The sequence below is a fragment of the Podarcis raffonei genome, chromosome 13 (assembly GCF_027172205.1).
Source record: "Podarcis raffonei isolate rPodRaf1 chromosome 13, rPodRaf1.pri, whole genome shotgun sequence".
NCBI lineage: Eukaryota > Metazoa > Chordata > Lepidosauria > Squamata > Lacertidae > Podarcis > Podarcis raffonei.
Window position 1 is genome coordinate 38,852,730 of NC_070614.1, and position 19,823 is coordinate 38,872,552.

Consider the following 19,823-nt stretch of genomic DNA (forward strand, 5'->3'; position numbering starts at 1 on the left):
GGGAACCCCTGCTGGAGACAGTACGGAGCTGGATGGACCAATGGTCTCACTCGGTATGATGCACTTCCCTGTGTTTCTGTCTCTTTGTCCCCTGCTCTGAACGCCTGAAGCCAAATCTCTGCTGCAAAATGGGCACGAATGTGCAAATCGGTACAATTTGCAGAATTTAGTTGTCTTTGCACAGAATGCTGGTGGGTTCCTCCTCCTCTTCTTTAAGTCTCCTTTTACCTGTTACAGCAGGACATTAGCAAATGATAGGGAAATGACACCTTTCTGTAAATGAGTGGACCAAAGAACCCCAGAAATGGCTGAGGCTGATGGGACTTGTAGTACAGCAAGAGGAAGGCACCAGGTTGGTAAAATCTGAGCTGTGCACGGAAAGGTTAATACAAACGACACAAAAGATCTCGGGTTTCGTTCGTTCTTTTTTTAAAATCCTGTCTTTCTTTATTCCTAGTTTGCTCATGGTATACAACTGTGTAAACATCCATTCGAAATAAAAGCCTTCTGTCAAGTCCGGTGGTTTCATCCCCCAAAGTCTTCAGCAACACTGTTACATGGAAAATTAAAAAGACTAGGAACCTCCCCAAAGGAGATAAAAATACCGTATTCCCCCCTCCCCCTTACCCCCCCATTCACTTTCTGTACGAAAGAACCATCCTTTCCCCAATTAAGAAGAACATAATCTCTCAAGTCTCTCCTGGAGCCTCTATATATACTTTTTGCTTTACAAAAAAAGAGAAAATTATATATATATTTATATATATGTTCATATTTATGGAGGGTCACCAATGAGGTTCTGTGTTTTTCGTTTTTCTTTTAGTTTCTATACATATGACGTACATCAGACAGTGTTGGACACAAAACATGAGGAAAAGTGTGGTGTGGTGGAAGGGGGGAAAATAACAGAAACCATCACTTGCCTTTTAACTAAAAACAGGTATAATAGTAATAATAAGATAATCGTAATCATTCAACTAACAACCCATACACCTGCCCTCTGACACAAAGCCCCTTTTGTCCAATTGTGGGGGGAAAATATTGAGTGCACAACCCGTTTTTTCTTTTCGTTTTTCTAATTTGGCATTTCGCAGGCAGAAGTCTTGACGTTTACTGGTATCAAAAGGAAGAGAGAGAAAAACAATGCTCCTGTGTCCTCTTTTTTCTCAGGGTGCCAGGCCTCCTCTAAGTTCTCTTTGCAAAGGGTGCAGCGGGAGGAGGGCGTAGTGGTTCGATACCCGCTGCGAGATGGGAGCCCAGAACGGCTCGGGGGTGGGGAGTGTCCACTTTTGCAGCCTTCTCGTGTCCTTCCCCACCAACCCTGACGAAAGAGTCGACGGGAGAAAGGAGTCGAAGAAATTGTGTGCAGAAGAAGAAGAAATGTCCACTGAAAAGCGATGCTGTCGGAAGAAAAAAAGCAAGCAAGCACAGGCACCCTGATGCCTCCTTGGGCCAACTGTGCCACTGAGCCAAATGCCACAACAGGGCAAGCAGAGGTGAGTAGCTGCAGCAATCTGGGGCTGAATTCTGCCGTTTGGAGAGGAAAGTCTGCCAACGAGCCAAACTCTAGCATGTACGTGGAGAGAGAGAGAATGGGTACTGTGTGCACGTGTGTGTGTGTGTGTAATACATCTTCCAGTGTGCTACAGAGCCCTTGTGTGTTCGCGGTGTGTCTCGTGTGCCTACGATGCCCAGTTCAACGTCTCCCAAGTCACTGCCCTTTTTCTTGGCAAGGGTCAGCTCAGGCCAAACCCAGGAAGTCTTATCCCTTCTGTCGAGTACCTGGAGCACGGCAGTCCCCGCACGTGGGGAATCGTCCGTCTCGGGACCTTTCCCCTTATTCCAAACATCTGTTGTTTGATTATTTGTTTGCCCGGTTCGGGAAGACGGGGGTCAGGGTTGAAAAACCAGGGTGGCCCCACCGCGTCAGAGCGGTGGAGCGGTGGAGAAGAGCGCAGCCGTCTGCTGCCGCGGGCCTTACAAGGTGCCGTGCTGCGATTCGTACTTGGAGAGGATGCTGCGGTAACGGGTCAGTTCCTGGCGGATGTTGGCCACTTCCTGGCGCAGGACGGCGTTCTCCTTCTCCAGGAAGGCTGCCCGGACCGTGATCTGGTTCTCCTTCAGGCGGCGGGCGTCCCGCGAGCGTTTGGCTGCTTCATTGTTCTTGTACCGCCTGTTCCAGTATTTCTCGTCCTAGGTAGGAGAAACAAAACGAAACAGGTCAGTGTGGGCTTGTGAAGAGTCGGCTCTCTTTTGGAGGCCACAAATTGCTGTTTATTATTTTAATAAATCTACTTTTTGTCCATGGAGCTCCAAGCTCTCCACCCCCGTTGTTCAGCCAGGACACAGAGGTCCATCTCTGAGGGCCTTCTGGAGGTTCCCTCACTGCGAGAAGTGAAGCTACAGGGAACCAGGCAGAGGGCCTTCTCGGTAGTGGCACCCACCCTGTGGAACGCCCTCCCATCAGGTGTCAAGGAAATAAACAACTATCTGACTTTTAGACGACATACGAAGGCAGCTCTGCTTAGGGGAAGTTTTTAATGTTTGATGTTTTATCGTGTTTTTAATATTCTGTTGGAAGCCACCCAGAGTGGCTGGGGAGGCCCGGCCAGATGGGCAGGGTGTAAGTATTATTATTATTATTATTATTATTATTATTATTGCATGATTCCCAGGCGATAGTCCACCTGGGCACTGAACAGGGGCAGGCCTGCTTAGTTCCAGCAGGGCAGCTGTACTACTTGCCTTCATACGGTGTTCTGGACTTATAAGCAAGAAGGGGCAGGAAAGCTGCTAACTTTGATGACATGCTTGCAGGCCTTGCATGTTCCTATGCTAAAATCAAAAGAAAAGAGCAGCAGAGGTATTTCAAGCTGCTTCTCGCTCTTTCTCCTGCATTTCTCCATATGAACCTTGTATACAAATTTAATAAATAATAATCTGTCACCTACTAGCGCCCATTCTACCCCAGCATCTTGGAACTGTTTGCATCCCAACTAGTCTTAGTAAGAACTCTTTGAGATTTGGTGCCAGGGTGTGCTTTCTTTCCCCTCCCCTTCCATTTTTCCTTTTGTGACTTATTTTTTAGATGTTAAACTGAGGACAGGAAATGTCTTCTCTTTTTTTAATACTAAAAAAAAAAGTTCAATAAGGCACTTGGGGAGGCTAAAGAGAGAGGTGCAAATGCTATAGGTCAGGTGTTGGGAACCTCTGCCCCATCAGATGCAGCTGAACTACAACTCTCCCCCTCCCCAGTAAGTAGGACTACTTCTCTCGGTGTGGTGATGTAGCACACAGAGGACTGAGTTCGAATCCACCCACAGCCACAACACTCAGTTAGTGACTTTAGGCCAGCTTCTATCTCTCAACAAAGTACATTTCTGTGCCTCTTTCTATCTATCTTTGTATATTGGTGGCAACACATCGTTCTGGAATCTCGGACAGAGATTGACGTTCCCCAAAAGTACACACATACTTCTTGAAAGAGCACGTGCACGGTCATGCATGCGCGGACACACCCTTTCCTGTCACCGCTTGACAAAATATGCATGGACACGCTCCTTGCCTTTGAGACACACAATGCCAGACAATCATCCATACCCGCCAGCTCAGAAAACAGGTTCGTACCCAGCAGTGCATTTCCCAGACAGCCTCTCTCCCGCCCATAACATTGTCACCCTGCAGCTGGCACGTGAAAAACCGCTAAACCCCAGAGAGAAATTCACTGTCTTACCCCTGCCACCAAAATCCCTGGTGGTGGAAACTACCCTTCAGGCAGGCATTTTGGGCCAAAGGCATTACACTGGTGTTTCACTTCTGTCTGTCTGTCTGTCTCCTAAAAAGCAGCGGCTGGGACCATGGTGTTGTTGGGTTTTCTTGATATTAATGTGGTCAATGGTGCTACTCAGAGGTATAATTATAACCTGCATGGCAGCACATCTGTGAGCTTTTGACAATTCAGCACACCTGAGGTATCTTAACAATTTAACTAATTAGCAGGGGGAGTTTACCTACTGCACCAAATGCAGCGATGTGGTAGAGTAAATTGATTATTTGAAAACTGTATTTAAGTTGATCAAGTGTGTACAGTTATAGAATACCATTAGGGAATGCTGTTGAGTACTATTGAGGAAAGGTGGTGAGAAGGGGTGTTTTGCAGCTGTTATTATTTAAGAACAAAGATGAGCAAAGATATTGCAGGCAAGCTTTTATTCCATCGCCCCAGTCGCTGCGCAAACTCGGTTGGCGCAGATGGCCAACAGGTGCTGGGGGAACAGGGATGTTTTGCCTAGCCTGTTTTCTCAGGTCACATTCACACTATGTGTTTAAAACGCTACTTTATTTCAGAAAATAAAAAAATGTTGTGATACCACTTTAAACAATCATGGTTCACCCCACCCCCCAAAAAAGGAATTCTGGGAGCTGTAGTTTGTTGAGGGTGCAGAGAGCTACTAGAAGACTCTTACTCCCAGAGTCCCCTGTGAACAGGGACTGATTGGTTTAACAATCTCTGGAGATTGCAGCTCTGTGTAGAGCATGCAGTCAAAAATGGGAGGTTTGGGCAGCCAGCCTAGCTCTGCCCACTCACGCCAGCGGATTCCACCCAAATCTTGTCGAGCGGCACATGCCACAGTGGGCAGGGTCACAGCTGGTACACCGTAACCTTGGCTATCGGGTATCAGTCGACAGGAAAGAGCTTAGAAAATGTTAAATAAAATGCTAAGTAGTTTAAACAAGTAATATGATAACAAATGTCAATTCCCCAAACTTTTCGATCTTACGTACCAACCTTTTAAACAGAAAATTAAAAAAGCAACCTGTCTCCTGTTGTGAAGTTAATGTGCTGCCAGTGGTGAGATGTTATGGGAGTTGTAGTTCAACAAGCACTGGAGTGAAACCACACTGGCTGTCCCTGGGCTACAACACTGGGCAAGGGAGAGCCAGGTTCAGGCCTCCACTGAATTCACTGGGTCAGCCACTTTCTCGCATCCTAGCCTACCTCACAGGGTTGCTGTGAGAATAAAAGAGTTGAGGGGGAGGGGGAAAGAACCAGGAGTGACGCCTTGAGCACCTTGAAAGAAAAGCGGGGTATTAATTTAACGAGCTGCGATTATGACACCCTTTTGTTTTCATTGCTAAGTTTATTGTTATTTTTTGTCGTGATTTTTTAAAACTTGCTGTTTGCTGAATTTGGATATAAACAGCCAAATTAAAAACCTGCACCCAAGCTTTTTTCAGCTACATTGGGGGATGTAGGGAGGAGCAGAGATCAAGGCTTGGGAACCTGTGGCCCTCCAGATATTCCTGGCCTCCCAACTCCCACCAGCCAGCAGGACCAATGGTCAGGGTCAGGGACGATGGGAGCTGTAGTCCAATAGCATTTGACACAACACAGGCTCCCCTGTGTATTTGATATTATCCAAGGAAAATCTCTTAAAATACTGTTCTAAGATCAGTGCGTTTTGCACCTCTCTCACCTTCTGATCATCCGGGACCTGTATTTTCCGTGCCTTTTTCATGATGGGCTGTGGCTTGAGCTCTTCCTCGGAGAACCGATGCTTGCGGGGGTCGAAGGTCTCGTGCCCCGGGATGCTCGACAGCGCCAAGTCGGCAGGGTCAGGGTCAAAGTTCATGAGGACCTCCACGCCCTCGGGGTCCACAGGGCTGGGCGTGCTTCGGGACACAGGTGTTACGGGACCTGGAATGGGTGTGGAGGAAGGAGAAATCCAGGTGAGCTTCACAAATAAAGAGAACCCACAAGAGGGCAGCAGCACCCACAACAGGCTATCTGCAGGCTGGTCCGCCCCACACTTCCATTGTAACCTCTACTGAGTCCTTTGTACACAAACACACATGCACATCCATATGTTATAGACATTGCATTATGTACATATCCACCCCCATTGTTTTTATTTTCTCTGCAGAGTCTTTCAGGAGGAGGGCTGTAGGGTTGTGTGTCTTCTTGAGAAGTGGAACGGTGAATTGGGGACACAGGGCTTCGCTGCTGCTCAGGCAGCTGCAGCTGCACACATGATGGGGATTAGAGACACGCAGAGGGGCTGGCAAATTTCTGAGGATTAAACGGCACTGCAAGGCCGTTTTGGGAACAGCACTATGCAGTATGCGGTGTCCAGCTAGCCACGTGGGCCCCGCCGATCTGTTTAAATGCCTAACAGATGGGGGAACGAGACATAAGAGAGAGTGGATCCAGACAACCATTTCACAAGTGACAACCGCTTTGAAAAAGCTCATCATGGAACTGGGAGGCAAGGCAACTCTGGTGGCTTGAGGAGGCAAATGGCCGTCCCGCTAAGCTGCTTGGGGTTGCTAGGGGCAAAGCAGACAAGTACACAAGAGCGAGCCCAGGAAGCTCTAGCCCAGGGTTTCCCCAACTTGGGTCTCCAGCTGTTTTGGGACTACAATTCCCATCATCTCTGACCCGCTAGTTAGGGATGATGGGAATTGTAGTCTAAAAACAGCCGGCGACCCAAGCTGGGGAAACCCTGATCTAGACCAATAAAATAAACATTGCAATTCTCCTCAGAGACCAGGGTTCCCACATCTCCCCTCAACTCAGGTGTCTGCCTTCCCATCATCCCCCCCCCCATCACTAAGCTGCACCCTCCGGATCCCTTGGCTCTCATACCCCCACCCTCAGAAAACTTGGGATATCGAACACCTTCTCCCAAGGTCATCCACCCCCACCTGCCCCCTCAGAAAATTCAGGAGTCATATGTCCCACCCTCAACTAGATCTCTCTTAACTCCTATACACTTACCACCTATCTCCCCCCCCCCGCCAAAAAAACACCCGCAGAGGACCCCAGAATCCCCGCTCCCTTTAGGAAACACTAAAACCCCTCTTTCCTTGGATAACCTCCTACTCCTGTTCCCATTACTACATCCCTCTCCTTTTGAGGAAACCCACAATCCTGGTTCCCTCTGCCCCCCCGCTCTTTCTCCTCTTGAAGAACCCAAGAGTCCTGTGCCCCCCCCCATATTTCTTTCCTTGGAAAACCAAGAAACTCCAGAGCCCAACGCTCCACCCACTAGGCGCCACACACGCACCCCGGAAAAAAACAGGGGTTTCGACTTCCCTGAAACACCCTGGAGTCCACACACAAACACGCACCCCGTCCTTGGGGGGAACCCCACAACTCCCCAGAGAGAACCCGCCCCCGGGTCCACACCCCTCCGCCCCCCAGAATCCCTTCTTTATGTGGAAAAACCCGGGAATCCTGATCTCCACTCCCACCTCTCCTTGAAGGAAGCCAGAATCTGATCCCCTTCGCTGGACCCCCACCCCTCCAGGGAGAACCCAGGAGTCCTACTCCCGCCTCCCCGCAGAACCCAGGCGTCCTACGTGGCCGCGCCTCCCTCCGGCCCAACCTGCCCAGCCGGGATAGGCGGCCACCCGGCCACCCACAGGCCCACGCCCCCTGCCGCCCCCGTTCCGCGAGAGGCCCCGAAGAAGCAGCAGCAGCAGCACCCGCTTCCACCTCCTTCTCCCGGGCTGCTGCTGCAGCAGCAGCGCCGCCTCTCACACCGCATCCCCACGTGCCCGCTGGCCCCGCCCTGCGCCGAGGAAGGGGGCCGCCTGCCAGCTGGCAACTAGAGGAGCCGAGCCGCGACATGTGTTCGCAGAAGCAGGGCGAGGCACGTGAGCGGGAGCAGGAGGCTCCGTGCAGCAGACACGAGACCGGGCTTCCCAGGCGGGAGCCAGCAGCGCAGGATTTCCGCGCCCAGCAGCAGACACGGGATTCCCCGCAGCCTGCCGCCGCGCCGGGCAGGCAAGGAGCGCGCGTGTGCACGCGAACAGGCTCACGAGGGCGCGCCTCCCCCCCCACCCCGCCGCGGGGGTGGGCATCCAGTACCCCCCCCGGAATTGTTGGAAAGGGGGAGGAGAATTCCTGAGTTCTTTTTTTTAATGCAAGGGGGGTGGAGAAAGCTGTTGGTATTTGGAAATCTTCTGCGTGTCTGAGGAGGAGGAGGAGGAGAGAACCTGAGGCTGTTGGTATTCAGGAGTGCTAGGAACGAGGAGGAGGAGGAGCGATCCAGTGGGGGGAGGGGATCGGTGTACGTGGGCAGAAGATACTGTCCAGGACTCCTGGGTTCTCATGGGGGAGCTTCGAGGCGCTGACATCCAGGATCCGTATGTGGGGGAAGGGGATGTACAGGCGAGTGCCCGGGACTCCTGGGTTCTCCGGAAGGGAAAGGGGGGCGTCTAGTGAACTTGGATGGGTGTTGGTGACCTCCTGTGCTGAGATATGAGGAGAGGGGGCTATGGGTATTTAGGATTCCTGGGTTCTCTGGAACAGAGAAAGTACTGAATGTCCAGATGTCTGGATTAGATCAGTGGAAAACACTGTACTTTGTAGAGTGGGGTGGGAGGAAAAAGTTGGGGGGAAATATAGGGACATAGGTGGGTGGCCCTCTGTTAATACCCTGTAAAGCTTTATGGTTCAAGGGGGGCACCCAAATTTACCCAACTTACATCTGTGAAAAACATAATTCCTTTGCATTTTACGTCACCTTTTGCCACCAGCAAAGTCTACGCTGCCCACTGCTAGCTCGAGGAGGTACCATTGCGAAGGAAGACCGCTGGTAAGAATACCTTCTCTGGAGTGCTCACTGGGGCCACGAGGGCACGGATCCCAAGCGTCCCGCTGTACTTCACTAAGGATGGCGTCAAAGTCGTCCCACTACCTTGTTTTCCCGATATTTCTCTCCACAAACCACAAGCGCTAGTCTCCCAACTCTGCGTTTCAAACAAAACCCAAACATCTCATGATATCCACCCTCCTCTCTTGCGATTTCCCAAATCGCACCAAAAACCACAACTGTAAATGAAAGCAGAAAAGGGACAGTAAGTATTAAATGGTAGCAGGTAACTTTCAGAGCACTGTCTATTTTGTTCTCAAGCTTAAACCCACATTAGCCTGCCCTCCCCACCGAAATCCAATGCACACATTGGAGGCGGTAATCCGAACAATATCAGTAATTACTGCAACTCAAAGGGACAGTTTGAAAATATAGTGTTTCAGCTTCAGGGAAAGCATCCAGTATTTTCAAGAAGTGGAAAAGTTAGTTTTAGGAGCGCTTGGCAACTTTAGAAAGTGGGTAGCCCCCTCCCAAAACGAAAACACAATTCCCTTCCCACCCAACCATCTCACAAAGTCCAGGTTTCTAAAACACATGAGATGTTAAAGTTAACACATGCAATAATGAAAGTAAGCAGGTGCAGGACCCTTTGGCCCTGCAGATATTGCTGAACTACAACTCCCATCATGACTGGCTGTGCTTGCTGGGCCTGGTGGGAGTTGTAGTTCAGTAATGTCTGGAGGGCCAAAGACTCCCCACACCTTATTTAAACACAAGCATTAAATTGCAAATCTTTATAACATATAAAGGACCCCTGACAGTTAAGTCCAGTCGCAAATGACTCTGGGGTTGAGGCACTCATCTTGCTTTACTGGCCAAGGGAGCCGACGTTTGTCTGCAGACAGCTTCCGGGTCGTTTGTCTGCAGACAGCTTCCGGGTCATGTGGCCAGCATGACTAAGCCGCTTCTGGTGAAACCAGAGCAGCGCACGGAAATGCCATTTACCTTCCCGCCAGAGCGGTACCTATTTATCTACTTGCACTTCGACGTGCTTTTGAACTGCTAGGTTGGCAGGAGCTGGGACCGAGCAACGGGAGCTCACCCCGTCGCGGGGATTCCAACCACCGACCTGATCGGCAAGTCCAAGGCTCAGTGGTTTACACCACAGTGCCACCCGCGTCCCTATAACTCTTATAAATAGTATAAAATTGCACCCCAAAGTTTTCTCTTTAATATCCTAGCATACCCATGAAGCTCTCATCCAAGGCAAACAACTAGGTCCACACCTGGTATAGCTTCAGAACTGCTGCAACCTTCCTTCTGCACTCTCTGCAACAAAAAATGCATGGAGGACCCTATTGAAATTCTTAATACTTGTGATCTAAACTGGGTAGAAACCATCTAATCTGCTTCTGCAAACTAGGAAGGGACTAAATCCAAACAGAGCAAAATTTGCTTTTATTTTCTGCAATGGTGTGTTTGTGTATTAAACATCTGCTGCAAACATAACTATTTAACCAAAATTTAATGGGGGCATCAGACAACAGAGGACTAGGAAGGAGAAGGGAAGCGCAATTCTTGCAGCAGCCTGAAGGGGGCCACTGGTATTGCCACTGCAACCCAGAGAGGCTGGGATTGAAAAACTATTTGCAATCAGGGAGGAGATTAGAAACTCAATTTTCTCTGCAACCAGGGAGGGAACATGAAACTGCCCTCCCAAACAGGGAGGGCTCTAGAAACTGCTCACTCCTCCTATTCAAAGTGGTGTGTGCTCAGAGGTATCCCCCCCCTTAAAAAAATATATATCCAAATAGGTAGGCTAAATTTTGCACTTGGAGTAAACACTGCATGCTTTGCATAATTTATTCCAAGGCATAACACAATAACTAATTTTGTCAGACAAATAGAAGGAGAGACTGGTGCACGTAGCCTGAAAGCAGGTAGCAGAGGGGGTGGGAAGGACAGGAAAAAGGCCGGAAGGGAGAGAATCAAACACGCATTTCTCTCCTGCCTCTCCACTCCAAATCTCAGCCTCCCAAGTCTGCTTTTCATTTTGTTCCATGCACTTCTGTGCAACATGTAGTTTGCCCTTGACCTTGAAGTGAATGGGGTACTACAATATAACCCTTGTTCCACTGCAGCCACTATTAGACTGTAAAAACACCTTTTAGCCTTGAAACCCAAGAGCTATTTTGCAGAGTCAACTGAGTGTCTTCAGAATGGGAGCTCCAGTTCCCATCACGACTCTCTTTGCAAACATACAGCTAAAACTTAATAGGTGTGCAGCTCAGAAACAAGGGGAGCTTGGAGCGTAAACAAAGTTATATGAAACAAGGGAAGGGTGAGTTGATATTCTCACAGCTCCTTCCAAGGGGAGGAACGACAAATGCCAGGAATCACTTTGACTCCCATTTCCCCACCAGCACCACCCTCACACCCAAAGTACACCACAGTTTACCTGTCTGGCTGCTGCCGTGATGGTCGTAATCGCTACCCACTAGGCCTTCGCCAGACGAGGAGCAGATGGAAGAGGACGATGCACAAGAGGCCGGGCGGCTAAGGTCCACCACCACCCCGCTGGAAGGCGAGGCCGTGGGCTGGCTCCCCGGCGAGAAGGGCTGGTGAGCTGGGCTCGGGGGCAGCCCGTTTTCCAGCAAAAACTCGTCCAAGTCAACATACTCAATCTCGTTGTAGGGCAATGTGCGTTCCCACAAAAGGGAGCCCAGGTAGGCGCATTGGCCAGGGCGCGAAATGCTCAGGTCGTCCTCCATTTTGCGTTCCTTGTCTTTGATGACACCTGCAGAAAAGGGGGCAGGAGGAGAAGCTCGGGTTAAGGAAGAAGGTTTATGGGATGAGAAGCATCTAGGGGCACAAACCTAGAGGTCGGAAGCCAAGAAAGCGGAAATCTACGAATCTTCTGTGTGTGTGCAGGTTTTCCACAGCACAGGGCCAGCGGAATAAAGGAAACCGAACAATGTTACACTGTTGACATGGAAGTGGACTGGGGAGATGGATTGGGAAGATGGACAAAAGGAGGAAAATAACCATTCTGAAGCCTGTAATTGCCGTAACTTTGCAATTCTAAGGGTTTTGCAAGGTGAACAGCAATCGATCCTACTGCACAAGGGAGGATGAGAGATCAGCAAGACTTAATGTTTATGTACATAGCTGTGTGCACTTGGAATACAACACCCAGCACTGCTGGCGTGGGGAGCTTCAGGCATCCCTGGGCACGGGTGCATAGTGCAAAAGGCCAGAGTGTTGAGGCAGTTGCTTCCAGTCTCTGGGCTTGGCCACCCTCTGAATCCAGACAGCCCCCAGGCAACCCAGGACAGAGTAAGGGGGTCCTGGCCACCGGCCTCTCCCAAGCAATCGGGTATCCCAGCATCTATCTAGTTGCATGTGGCTTTGCATTGCATTTGGCGCTTGAGTGTGGGGGTGGCTGCGTACACAGCACACATTTAAGCGCACCACTTCCCCCCATTAACCCTGGGAACTCTAGCTTATCTTTGGCAGAGCTGCAATTCCCAGCACTATTCAATCACAGTTCCCAGGATTCTTTGGGAGAAGTCATATGCCTTACATGTGTGGCGGGTGGGTGTTCCTGCATGGGGCTCTCACTTCCTTACATTCTCACAGCCCAAGGGCCCAAAGCAGACAAAACAGTTCTGCTCAAATATAAACTCTGCACGGTCCTCCTCTCCGGGCGCAGGCAGGCTGTGCAGGTGGGTGGGCAAAGAAAAAGGACAGGCTGCCAATGAGAGGGCCAGATGGCTGGGAGAGATGCGTGTTGTGGGGATGGGTGGCTGCAGCATGCGGCAGTCGGCATCTTTGAGCCGCGGAGGCTGCCGAAACCTGCCTGGGCCCCATCCCTATCTCTCCAACCCTAGAGGCCTGCATGCCGTTCACCAGCAAAAAAAAACGTGAGCGCTTGCCTCACCCCAGATGACCCCATGCTCAGCCACGCTTGATTGGGCTCTCGCTCTCCTGCGCCCTCGGAGCTCGCTCAGCCCATCTGCCTGCCTGAATCCCTCCAGCTCGCTCCTCTTTGGTCTAGGTGGGGCGGTAGCCGCCGCCGCCGGGTGACCCTGGTGTGGGCATCAGTGTGGGGAGGGAGCTATTGGTGCTCTCTGGGGGGCAGATTTGACTGGCGTCTTCTGCGCTAGCATTGAGAAGGTGCCCATCACCACCACCCAGGCCACGCCAGGGGATGCCGCAAGGACCCCAGTTGCCAGAGCTCCCCTTATTCTAAGCTCACTAGGTTGTGCTCCCATACCAAAGGACCCAGGAGTTTGGGGTCATATCATTAGATTCGCTCCCCCATACAGTGATACATCAGGTTAAGTACTTAATTCGTTCCGGAGGTCCGTTCTTAACCTGAAACTGTTCTTAACCTGAAGCATCACTTTAGCTAATGGGGCCTCCCACTGCCGCCGCGCCACTGGAGCACAATTTCTGTTCTCATCCTGAAGCAAAGTTCTTAACCCGAGGTACTATTTCTGGGTTAGTGGAGTCTGTAACCTGAAGTGTATGTAACCCGAGATACCACTGTAGTGCTCAGATTACAGAAGGAGTCCAGCCTCTTTTGCAATATATTATATTATTATTATTAACTATTATATTATCATGTTGTTATTAACAACAACAACTATTATTATCATTATTATATTTGTACCCTGCCCATCTGACTGGGTTGGCTGAGCCATTTTGGGTGCCTTCCAACAAATATAAAAGCATAATAAAGCATCAAATCTTCTAGAAGATCGGGGTAGAGGGAGATTTAGCTAAGGTTGGGAGTGAGCAGGCAGGAATCAGTGAACAGACTTGCAGATTTCCTTTTGTCCCACAATTCCAGAGGTCTTCAGCCAGGAACTGTTTGTTCCAGCGGGTTGCCTCCATTCTTTAACCAAGGTCAACCTCTTTCCCATGCACTTGGGGAGAACCCACTGCCACCTTCACCCCCTCCACCCCTCACTAGGTCTCTGAAGGCTTGAGGGCTCTTTACAGGCCAGGATTCTCCTGAAGACGCCCCACCCCCCTGCACGAGGCTCAGGCAGGCTTGGGAGTGGCACGCCATACCTGAGCCCTGACTCTGCCTGGACACGTGGGAGAGAAGTCCGGGCCCAGCTGACACCTCTTGCGGTGACACCAGCCTGGCACCCCGAAACTGGGCGAGTCACCCGCAACGCCCCACAGATCAAGCGAAGCCTGTGCGCAGCTGCCTACTGCGCAGCTCCCCAACCCTGGCAGCTGATCCACTCCAAATCCACCCGAAAACCCTCTTCCACTTTTCTTCCAATGTACCCCACCCCCCAAACAACTATCACCAAAGAGTCGGAGCGACTCAGATGATAGGCTATCCGAGATTCAGGTTCAAATCCTGGCTCAGCCATTGGAGTCACCAGGGCGGCCTTGGGCAAGTTCTTAATCCTCAGTTATCCTCATCTGTAAAATGGGAATATTATTAACTACCTTGTCAGGTCTATTGCAAAGATAAAGGAAGTAGTGGAGGAGGGGGAGATATTATTCATGAGGATTATGAGTTGCGAGGAATATGACACAGGCAGAAATACAACTGTTGAAATTATACAATAAAATATACAGAACAGTGTAGTAAATGAATTGAACTGTGTGCATTTTGTCACCACTCTTAACTTTGCCCCTCAATTGTATTAGCTTCACAAACTTGGTCCAAAGTACTCCTCACCACTTCCTAGTATTGCCCCCCCCCGTAATCTTTGAATGCCCTCCTCCTGCCACAGTCAATATTATCCAAATGATATAAAGCTATATTTGGAATTGATTGATTGATTGATTGATTGATTGAATTTCTATCCCACCCTTCCTCTCCAAGTAGTCCAGGGTGGCAAAACAAGATAATTTTTTTTTAAAAAAAAATCCAAAACAGATAAAAGCATTCCAAAATATGATTACAAGCAAAAACATATAAAATCAGTTTAGGGACCAATCAAAGAGGCTACCAAAGCTCAAGCCTCAGTTTTACTCAACTGTGAAATGGGAACAACAACACTCAGCTTTGTGGAGGCTGTTGTGAAAAGGAAAGCCACCTGCAAGTTGCAAAACGCACCAGGAATAATATAATGAAATTGCATCTCTATCAGTCTGTGGCCAGCGGCATGTTTACTCAGGTGTAAAGCCAACGGGCATTTATAAAGCTTGCTTCCATGTATAAACAACCAAGGGTCCCCTGACACCTGAAAGGATAAGACATTTATTGTGCCCATAAGCTTTTGCGGAGCAGAGTCCATTTCTGTGTATCCGATAAAACTGATATCCACAACAAACTTTTTAAAAGGTGCCACAGACTACTAACCCTTCTGGAAACGAATTGCTTCCAAGTAAAACGTGCTCAGGATCGAGCCGCCCAAAGCATTGGAGAGTGGTCATTAACAACAACAACAACAACAACAACAACCTCAAAGTAACCAGGGTCAGGCGAGTTTCTCAATGGCTGGAGCCAGCGGGAGCCTATTCAAGCAGGACATCAGTTTACTTTCTGTTCCGAAGAGGAATGATTGACATTCAGCTCTAGGCGGAGAAGCAAAACTCGGTCCTTCTTTTGGGTGGGTGGGGGGCAAACCTACAACAATAACACTGGGGTGGCCAAGACTAGTCAGCACCCAAACAAATCTGTCAAGAGTGCCTGTGCACAAACACGTTTGTTTATGTGTGTGTGCGAATGGCACCCTTGCAGGACGGGTGGCAGAATGCCCAAGATGCAAGACCCCCCCAAAAAAAGATATATACACTCTGCCCATCTTAATGCCGGGCACCTTCCTGTCAATATTATCAAACTGAAATAAAAAACCTGAAACAGTCCGAGATGCCCATCTGCCCTGCCTGAATTCACAGGAAACCCACCCCGGCCGCAGGGTGCCAATCACACCCCCCGCCCCAGCGCGCGCAAAAAGTGCCCGCAAAGATACCCACCGTCCGTGTCGGTGTGTCCGCCTCCCATCTTGTCCGCCGGCCAGAACCCAAATGCCAGCTTGTGGCTGGCAGCTTCCTCGCCACCCTGGTGCACCTCCCTCTTCCCCTCTCCTTCCGTGGGGCGTTGACCCCGGGTGGCACCCTGGGTGCCCCTGCGATGTCCTAGCCGCCGCCTCCTCCTCCCGCCTTGCCCTTCGCTGCCCGCTCGCTCGCTCGTGCGAAAAAAGTCTTGCGAGAGTGTTTCCCGGGGCTAAGCGCCACAGCAGCGCCCGCGCGCACGTTTCGCTCCCTCCTGCTGCGTCCCGTGGCCAGGCTGTGTGCAGCTTTAAGGGATTTACTGCTGCCAGCCAGCAGATGCGAGAGTGTGTGTGTGTTTGGGTGAGTGTGTGTACGCGCACGGGAGGTTGTGCGCATGTCCAGAGACACCGCTTGGTGGATCACCCTGGAAAACCCTAGCGAGTTGGCACCTCTCCAGCAGCAGCAGCAGCAGCGAGCGAACCCAGGCGTCCGGGCTCCCCAAAGCTCCCCCTCCCCTCCCGATCCTCGGAATCCGGGACGCACGCAGCCTTCGCACTCGGCACCGCATTGCCCGACAGAACCCAGGAGTCCTGGGCAGCTCGCCTCTCTGTCCTCCCCCGCTTTCTAACCGCTTCCCCACCCAGAAAACCTGACAGGCCTTATCCGTCCCCTCCCCAATCCACTCTCTCTGTCATTGTTTTGCTTAGATCTATCAAAACCGGCTGCCCATCTTGCCAAACACCCAAGGGGGAGAAAAGCGACCCGGGATTGAAATGCACACGCACCGCAACGGTAGGGGCAATTGAATTATAATAGAATTGTAAAGTTGGAATGGGTCCTAAGGGTCATCTAGCCCAACCCCGTGCAACGCAATATTCTTTTGCCCAACCATGAGGCTTGAATCCACAACCCTGCAATCATGAGTCTCATGCTCTCCCGACTGAGCTATCCCACCTATAGAAGTCCCCTGCCTCATATATCTAGAAGTCCTGGCCCCCCAGACTTGTCTTGCCCCTAATGCCCCTCCTCCTCTCCCAGACATGCCAGGAGTTCAGGCTCCGTGGCTCCTCCTAAATCTTGCACCACCAAAGGCATTTACCTTCTTTCTCCAGAACGCCTAGGTCCAGGCCCTTCCTGCAATAACTAGATTTCCACCTCCTTCCAGATCTTCCGTGGCATCCCATCCAGAAGTAAACATGGGTCTGTCCCTATGCATATATGGGGCCTACATGAAGCCATTGCATGGGGCCTTCCCAATTTAGAAGGAATGCATTTTGATTGGAACTCACAACCCAGGAGAGGAACATTTCACGGATGGAAAGAATTAACAATGCGGCATTGAAAGCAAACAACAGTTCAACCCCCCCCCCCCCCCGCAATCGAGATGGAAAAGCCCAAAATGAAAGCAAGTTGAATGTTCAGGCTCTGAAGGCCATCTGGATAGAAGGGAAGGGAGGAGAAGAGTATATAAATATCACTGCATATCATTCATAGCAAGGACTTCCCTTTCCAGGGGCCCTGAGTCTGAGCAGGTCTTTGCAACTCACAGATTTTGTGATGGTTTTTTTTAAAAAAGAGGGAAGGAATGGCTGGATTTTTTTAATATAAGAGTATTGGACAAGTGTGTGCAGGTTGGGACCTATAGACAGATATAAGGCAGGTGGATGGTGTGAAAAGCCAGGTGGACAAGGAGGCAGCTATAAAGGGGGCGAATACAGGTTGAGAGATAAACTATGGGGTGGGGTGGCAGGTGGAGGGACATTTATAGGATGTATTTAAAGACTGAGCATACCAAAGCTTATGTGCCTTGTCTTTAGACTGCCTCAAAACTCCTTTTTTTCCACTGAAGGCAGACATTTATGAAATGAAATGGCACAGAAACGACAGAGAGGCCAGGACTAATATTATGGGATGCCTGGGAGTAGAAGGTGTATGGAGTAGAAGGATGGCCTCTATGGTAGCCCAGTGGAGACATGATTGGCTAGGCAGACTTGTATGCAAATATGCAAATCTGGCCTCTGCTAAGGATGACAGCCCTGCCTCAGTAGCTTCCCTATCTGTGAAATGGGAATAAGAGTGACCCAGCCGTTTCAAGGGCAAACTCTAGGGAAGATTATGCAGTGCCCTGAAGATTAATACAAAAAATACCACCAGCAGCAAGAAAATGGATGCATGTATAGAGGAAATACGAAGCTAAGTACATGAATACTTAGGGAGAGGTGGACAGGCAGGCAAAGGAGGAACCAGGTGGAGGAATGATTGCAAGGGAGGATCGAAGGGGTATCACTCACATGAGCCCAGGTCCTTGGCCCCTCGGCGGTCGGGACTTTTGACCGGTCCCTGAAGGAGGCTCTTGAGACTGACCATCGCGGAGCTCGGGGTGGCTAGTCCCAAAGGAGGAGAGGCGAGCATGGGGCTAGGAGCCGGGCTACTTTGGGTGGCTGGGCGGGCCATAGCGAAAGCGGCAGCAGCAGGAAGATCCAGGAGGTGCCCACCGCTGAAAATTGCTTTTTTCGCCCTTCTTCTATGGTGTCGAGCAGGGGACAGCGAATAAAAACAAAAGGTCCTTGTGGAAAACAGCAGCAGAAACCCCCGAGGGAGATTCACCGATTCGATGCTCGACTGGAAAAGGAAGTTGAGGTGTAGGTTTTGGGGTGGGATTTTCTATTTTATTTTAAAGGAGGAGGCTGTCTTCTCTCTCTCTCTCCTGCTACCAGCCTGGAAACAAGCCTCCGGAGGGGCAGGCGATGGCCCCCACCTTGCCTCACTCCGATCCAAATTTAGCAGCCAACCGGCTCTGAGGAAGATCTCCCCAAAAGATGGGCAAAGAAATATATATATATATATTTGCGATGAAGTTATTGGAAAATGTGGAGCGGGGTGGAGTAAAGAGTTCCTAAGATCCAACGAGATTTCCCTAGGGAACGGGAGGGTTGTATTTCCAATCTTGCTAGAACAAAATTATTTCCCCTAGAATTAAAAGTCACCAGCTTTCGGCGAGCTTTAGCAGATTTAAGGCGCCAAAGGAAAACGGAAAAGTCAGCAAATCCAAAATGCCCAGGCGATCCCTTTGCTAAGGATCTCGCAGTTGCAGCAGCGGCAGCGACGGGTGATCTCCGCTGCTTTTTCTTCCAGTCAGATCCTAAATAGGCTGGAAGAGGGATGTCCGTGATCTATAAATGGGGAGGGGAGACCCCGTCTTCTCAGCAGGCAGTGAGGGAATCCGAGTGTGGGGGAACCTCTTCGCACCTTCCTTTTATTAATCAGTATTATTATTATATTATAATAATAAAAATAAAGGGAAACCGAAAGCAAATCCTGCCGCTTTCCTGAACCCTTCGCTCCGGTTTTCCCCCAAATGCGAATCTACAACCAAGTTTTTTTTAATAAAAAAAATTGCATATAAATAAAAATTGCTCGTTACTTTCCTCTAAGCACTTTGCAACTGGCTTCGGGTCTTTCCCCCCTCCTTTTGCAACATTCGAAGTGGGAGGAGCCGCGAGGGCCCAATGGGCGGAGCTAAGGGCGCCCTTCTCTTCCAATCGGCAGCCCAACAGCCCGAGATTTGCAAACACAGCTCCCCCGTCCCGCGCCCTTCCCGTTCTGTCATGTGCGCCTGCCATGGGGCAGGTGGGGCTCTGACCTAGATTTGGCCAATAGCAGAGCAGCAGATGGGAGGAGCCTGACCCAGTTTTGGCCAATGGCGAGGCGGCGGGAGGGGGAGCAGGAGACTGCTCGGGATTGGGAGCACGTGAGCAGGCACGTGTTGCTGGTGTTGTGATGAGGGAGCGGAGCAGAGAGAAAGTTGGGTCTTAAAGGGGCAGCGAGGAGGACACGGGAAGGTGGGTGATCCCTGCCTAAAGCGATCACAGGCTCAACCAGGAGCCGGGGACCTCTGCGCTTTCCTCCTTGCAGGCTTCTTGCCTCTGCTGCTCAGAAACACTATTGGGGCGGGGAGGAGGGGAGTGAAACATCTCACCAAAGCAGCTTACCTTTGCAGAGCATAGGAATCCAAAGGATTAAATCCTTAAAGCCAACACGCTACAAATCTCTATATAAAAGTATAGTTGTCGCGTGCAGCGCGTTACTCCACTCAGAGTTGATCCACGTAAACTGATGGGCATGCACTGGTTTCCAGCGGGTTTCCTCTTTCACTGGCAGCCTAACAGCAGTGAGATGTGCAGAACTAAAGCAGGCTCTCCCCGGAGCTGGCATTCTGGAAAGGCACAGAGCTCGCTTCACACCTGCACAAAA

The 19,823-nt window shown here is 50.4% G+C and overlaps 1 protein-coding gene across 2 annotated transcripts; it reads right to left on the reverse strand.

Annotated features, from left to right (window-relative positions):
• Positions 1-407: 407 nt before the first annotated feature.
• On the reverse strand, positions 408-19,161 carry DBP (D-box binding PAR bZIP transcription factor). Of its 2 annotated transcripts, none has more exons than XM_053361601.1 (4): positions 17,861-19,161; positions 11,059-11,397; positions 5,478-5,698; positions 408-2,193 (listed from the first exon to the last, which is right to left on the reverse strand). In XM_053361601.1, the coding sequence occupies exons 1-4, from the start codon at positions 18,021-18,023 to the stop codon at positions 1,978-1,980; spliced, it is 939 nt and encodes a 312-aa protein (XP_053217576.1). In that variant the 5' UTR covers positions 18,024-19,161; the 3' UTR covers positions 408-1,977. The 2 variants fall into 2 exon arrangements, with proteins under 2 accessions (XP_053217576.1, XP_053217577.1); XM_053361602.1 differs by lacking the exon at positions 17,861-19,161 and adding an exon at positions 15,552-16,009.
• Positions 19,162-19,823: the final 662 nt, after the last annotated feature.

Bases quoted from the DNA above. Each gene is read 5' to 3' on its own strand.
- DBP (XM_053361601.1), bottom strand. From the start codon at position 18,023: ATGGCCCGCCCAGCCACCCAAAGTAGCCCGGCTCCTAGCCCCATGCTC. The intron at 11,398-17,860 runs GTGAGTGATACC...CCTTTTCTGCAG, and splicing joins GGCCAAGGACCTGGGCTCAT to GTGTCATCAAAGACAAGGAA. The intron at 5,699-11,058 runs GTAAACTGTGGT...CACCCATTCCAG, and splicing joins TCACGGCAGCAGCCAGACAG to GTCCCGTAACACCTGTGTCC.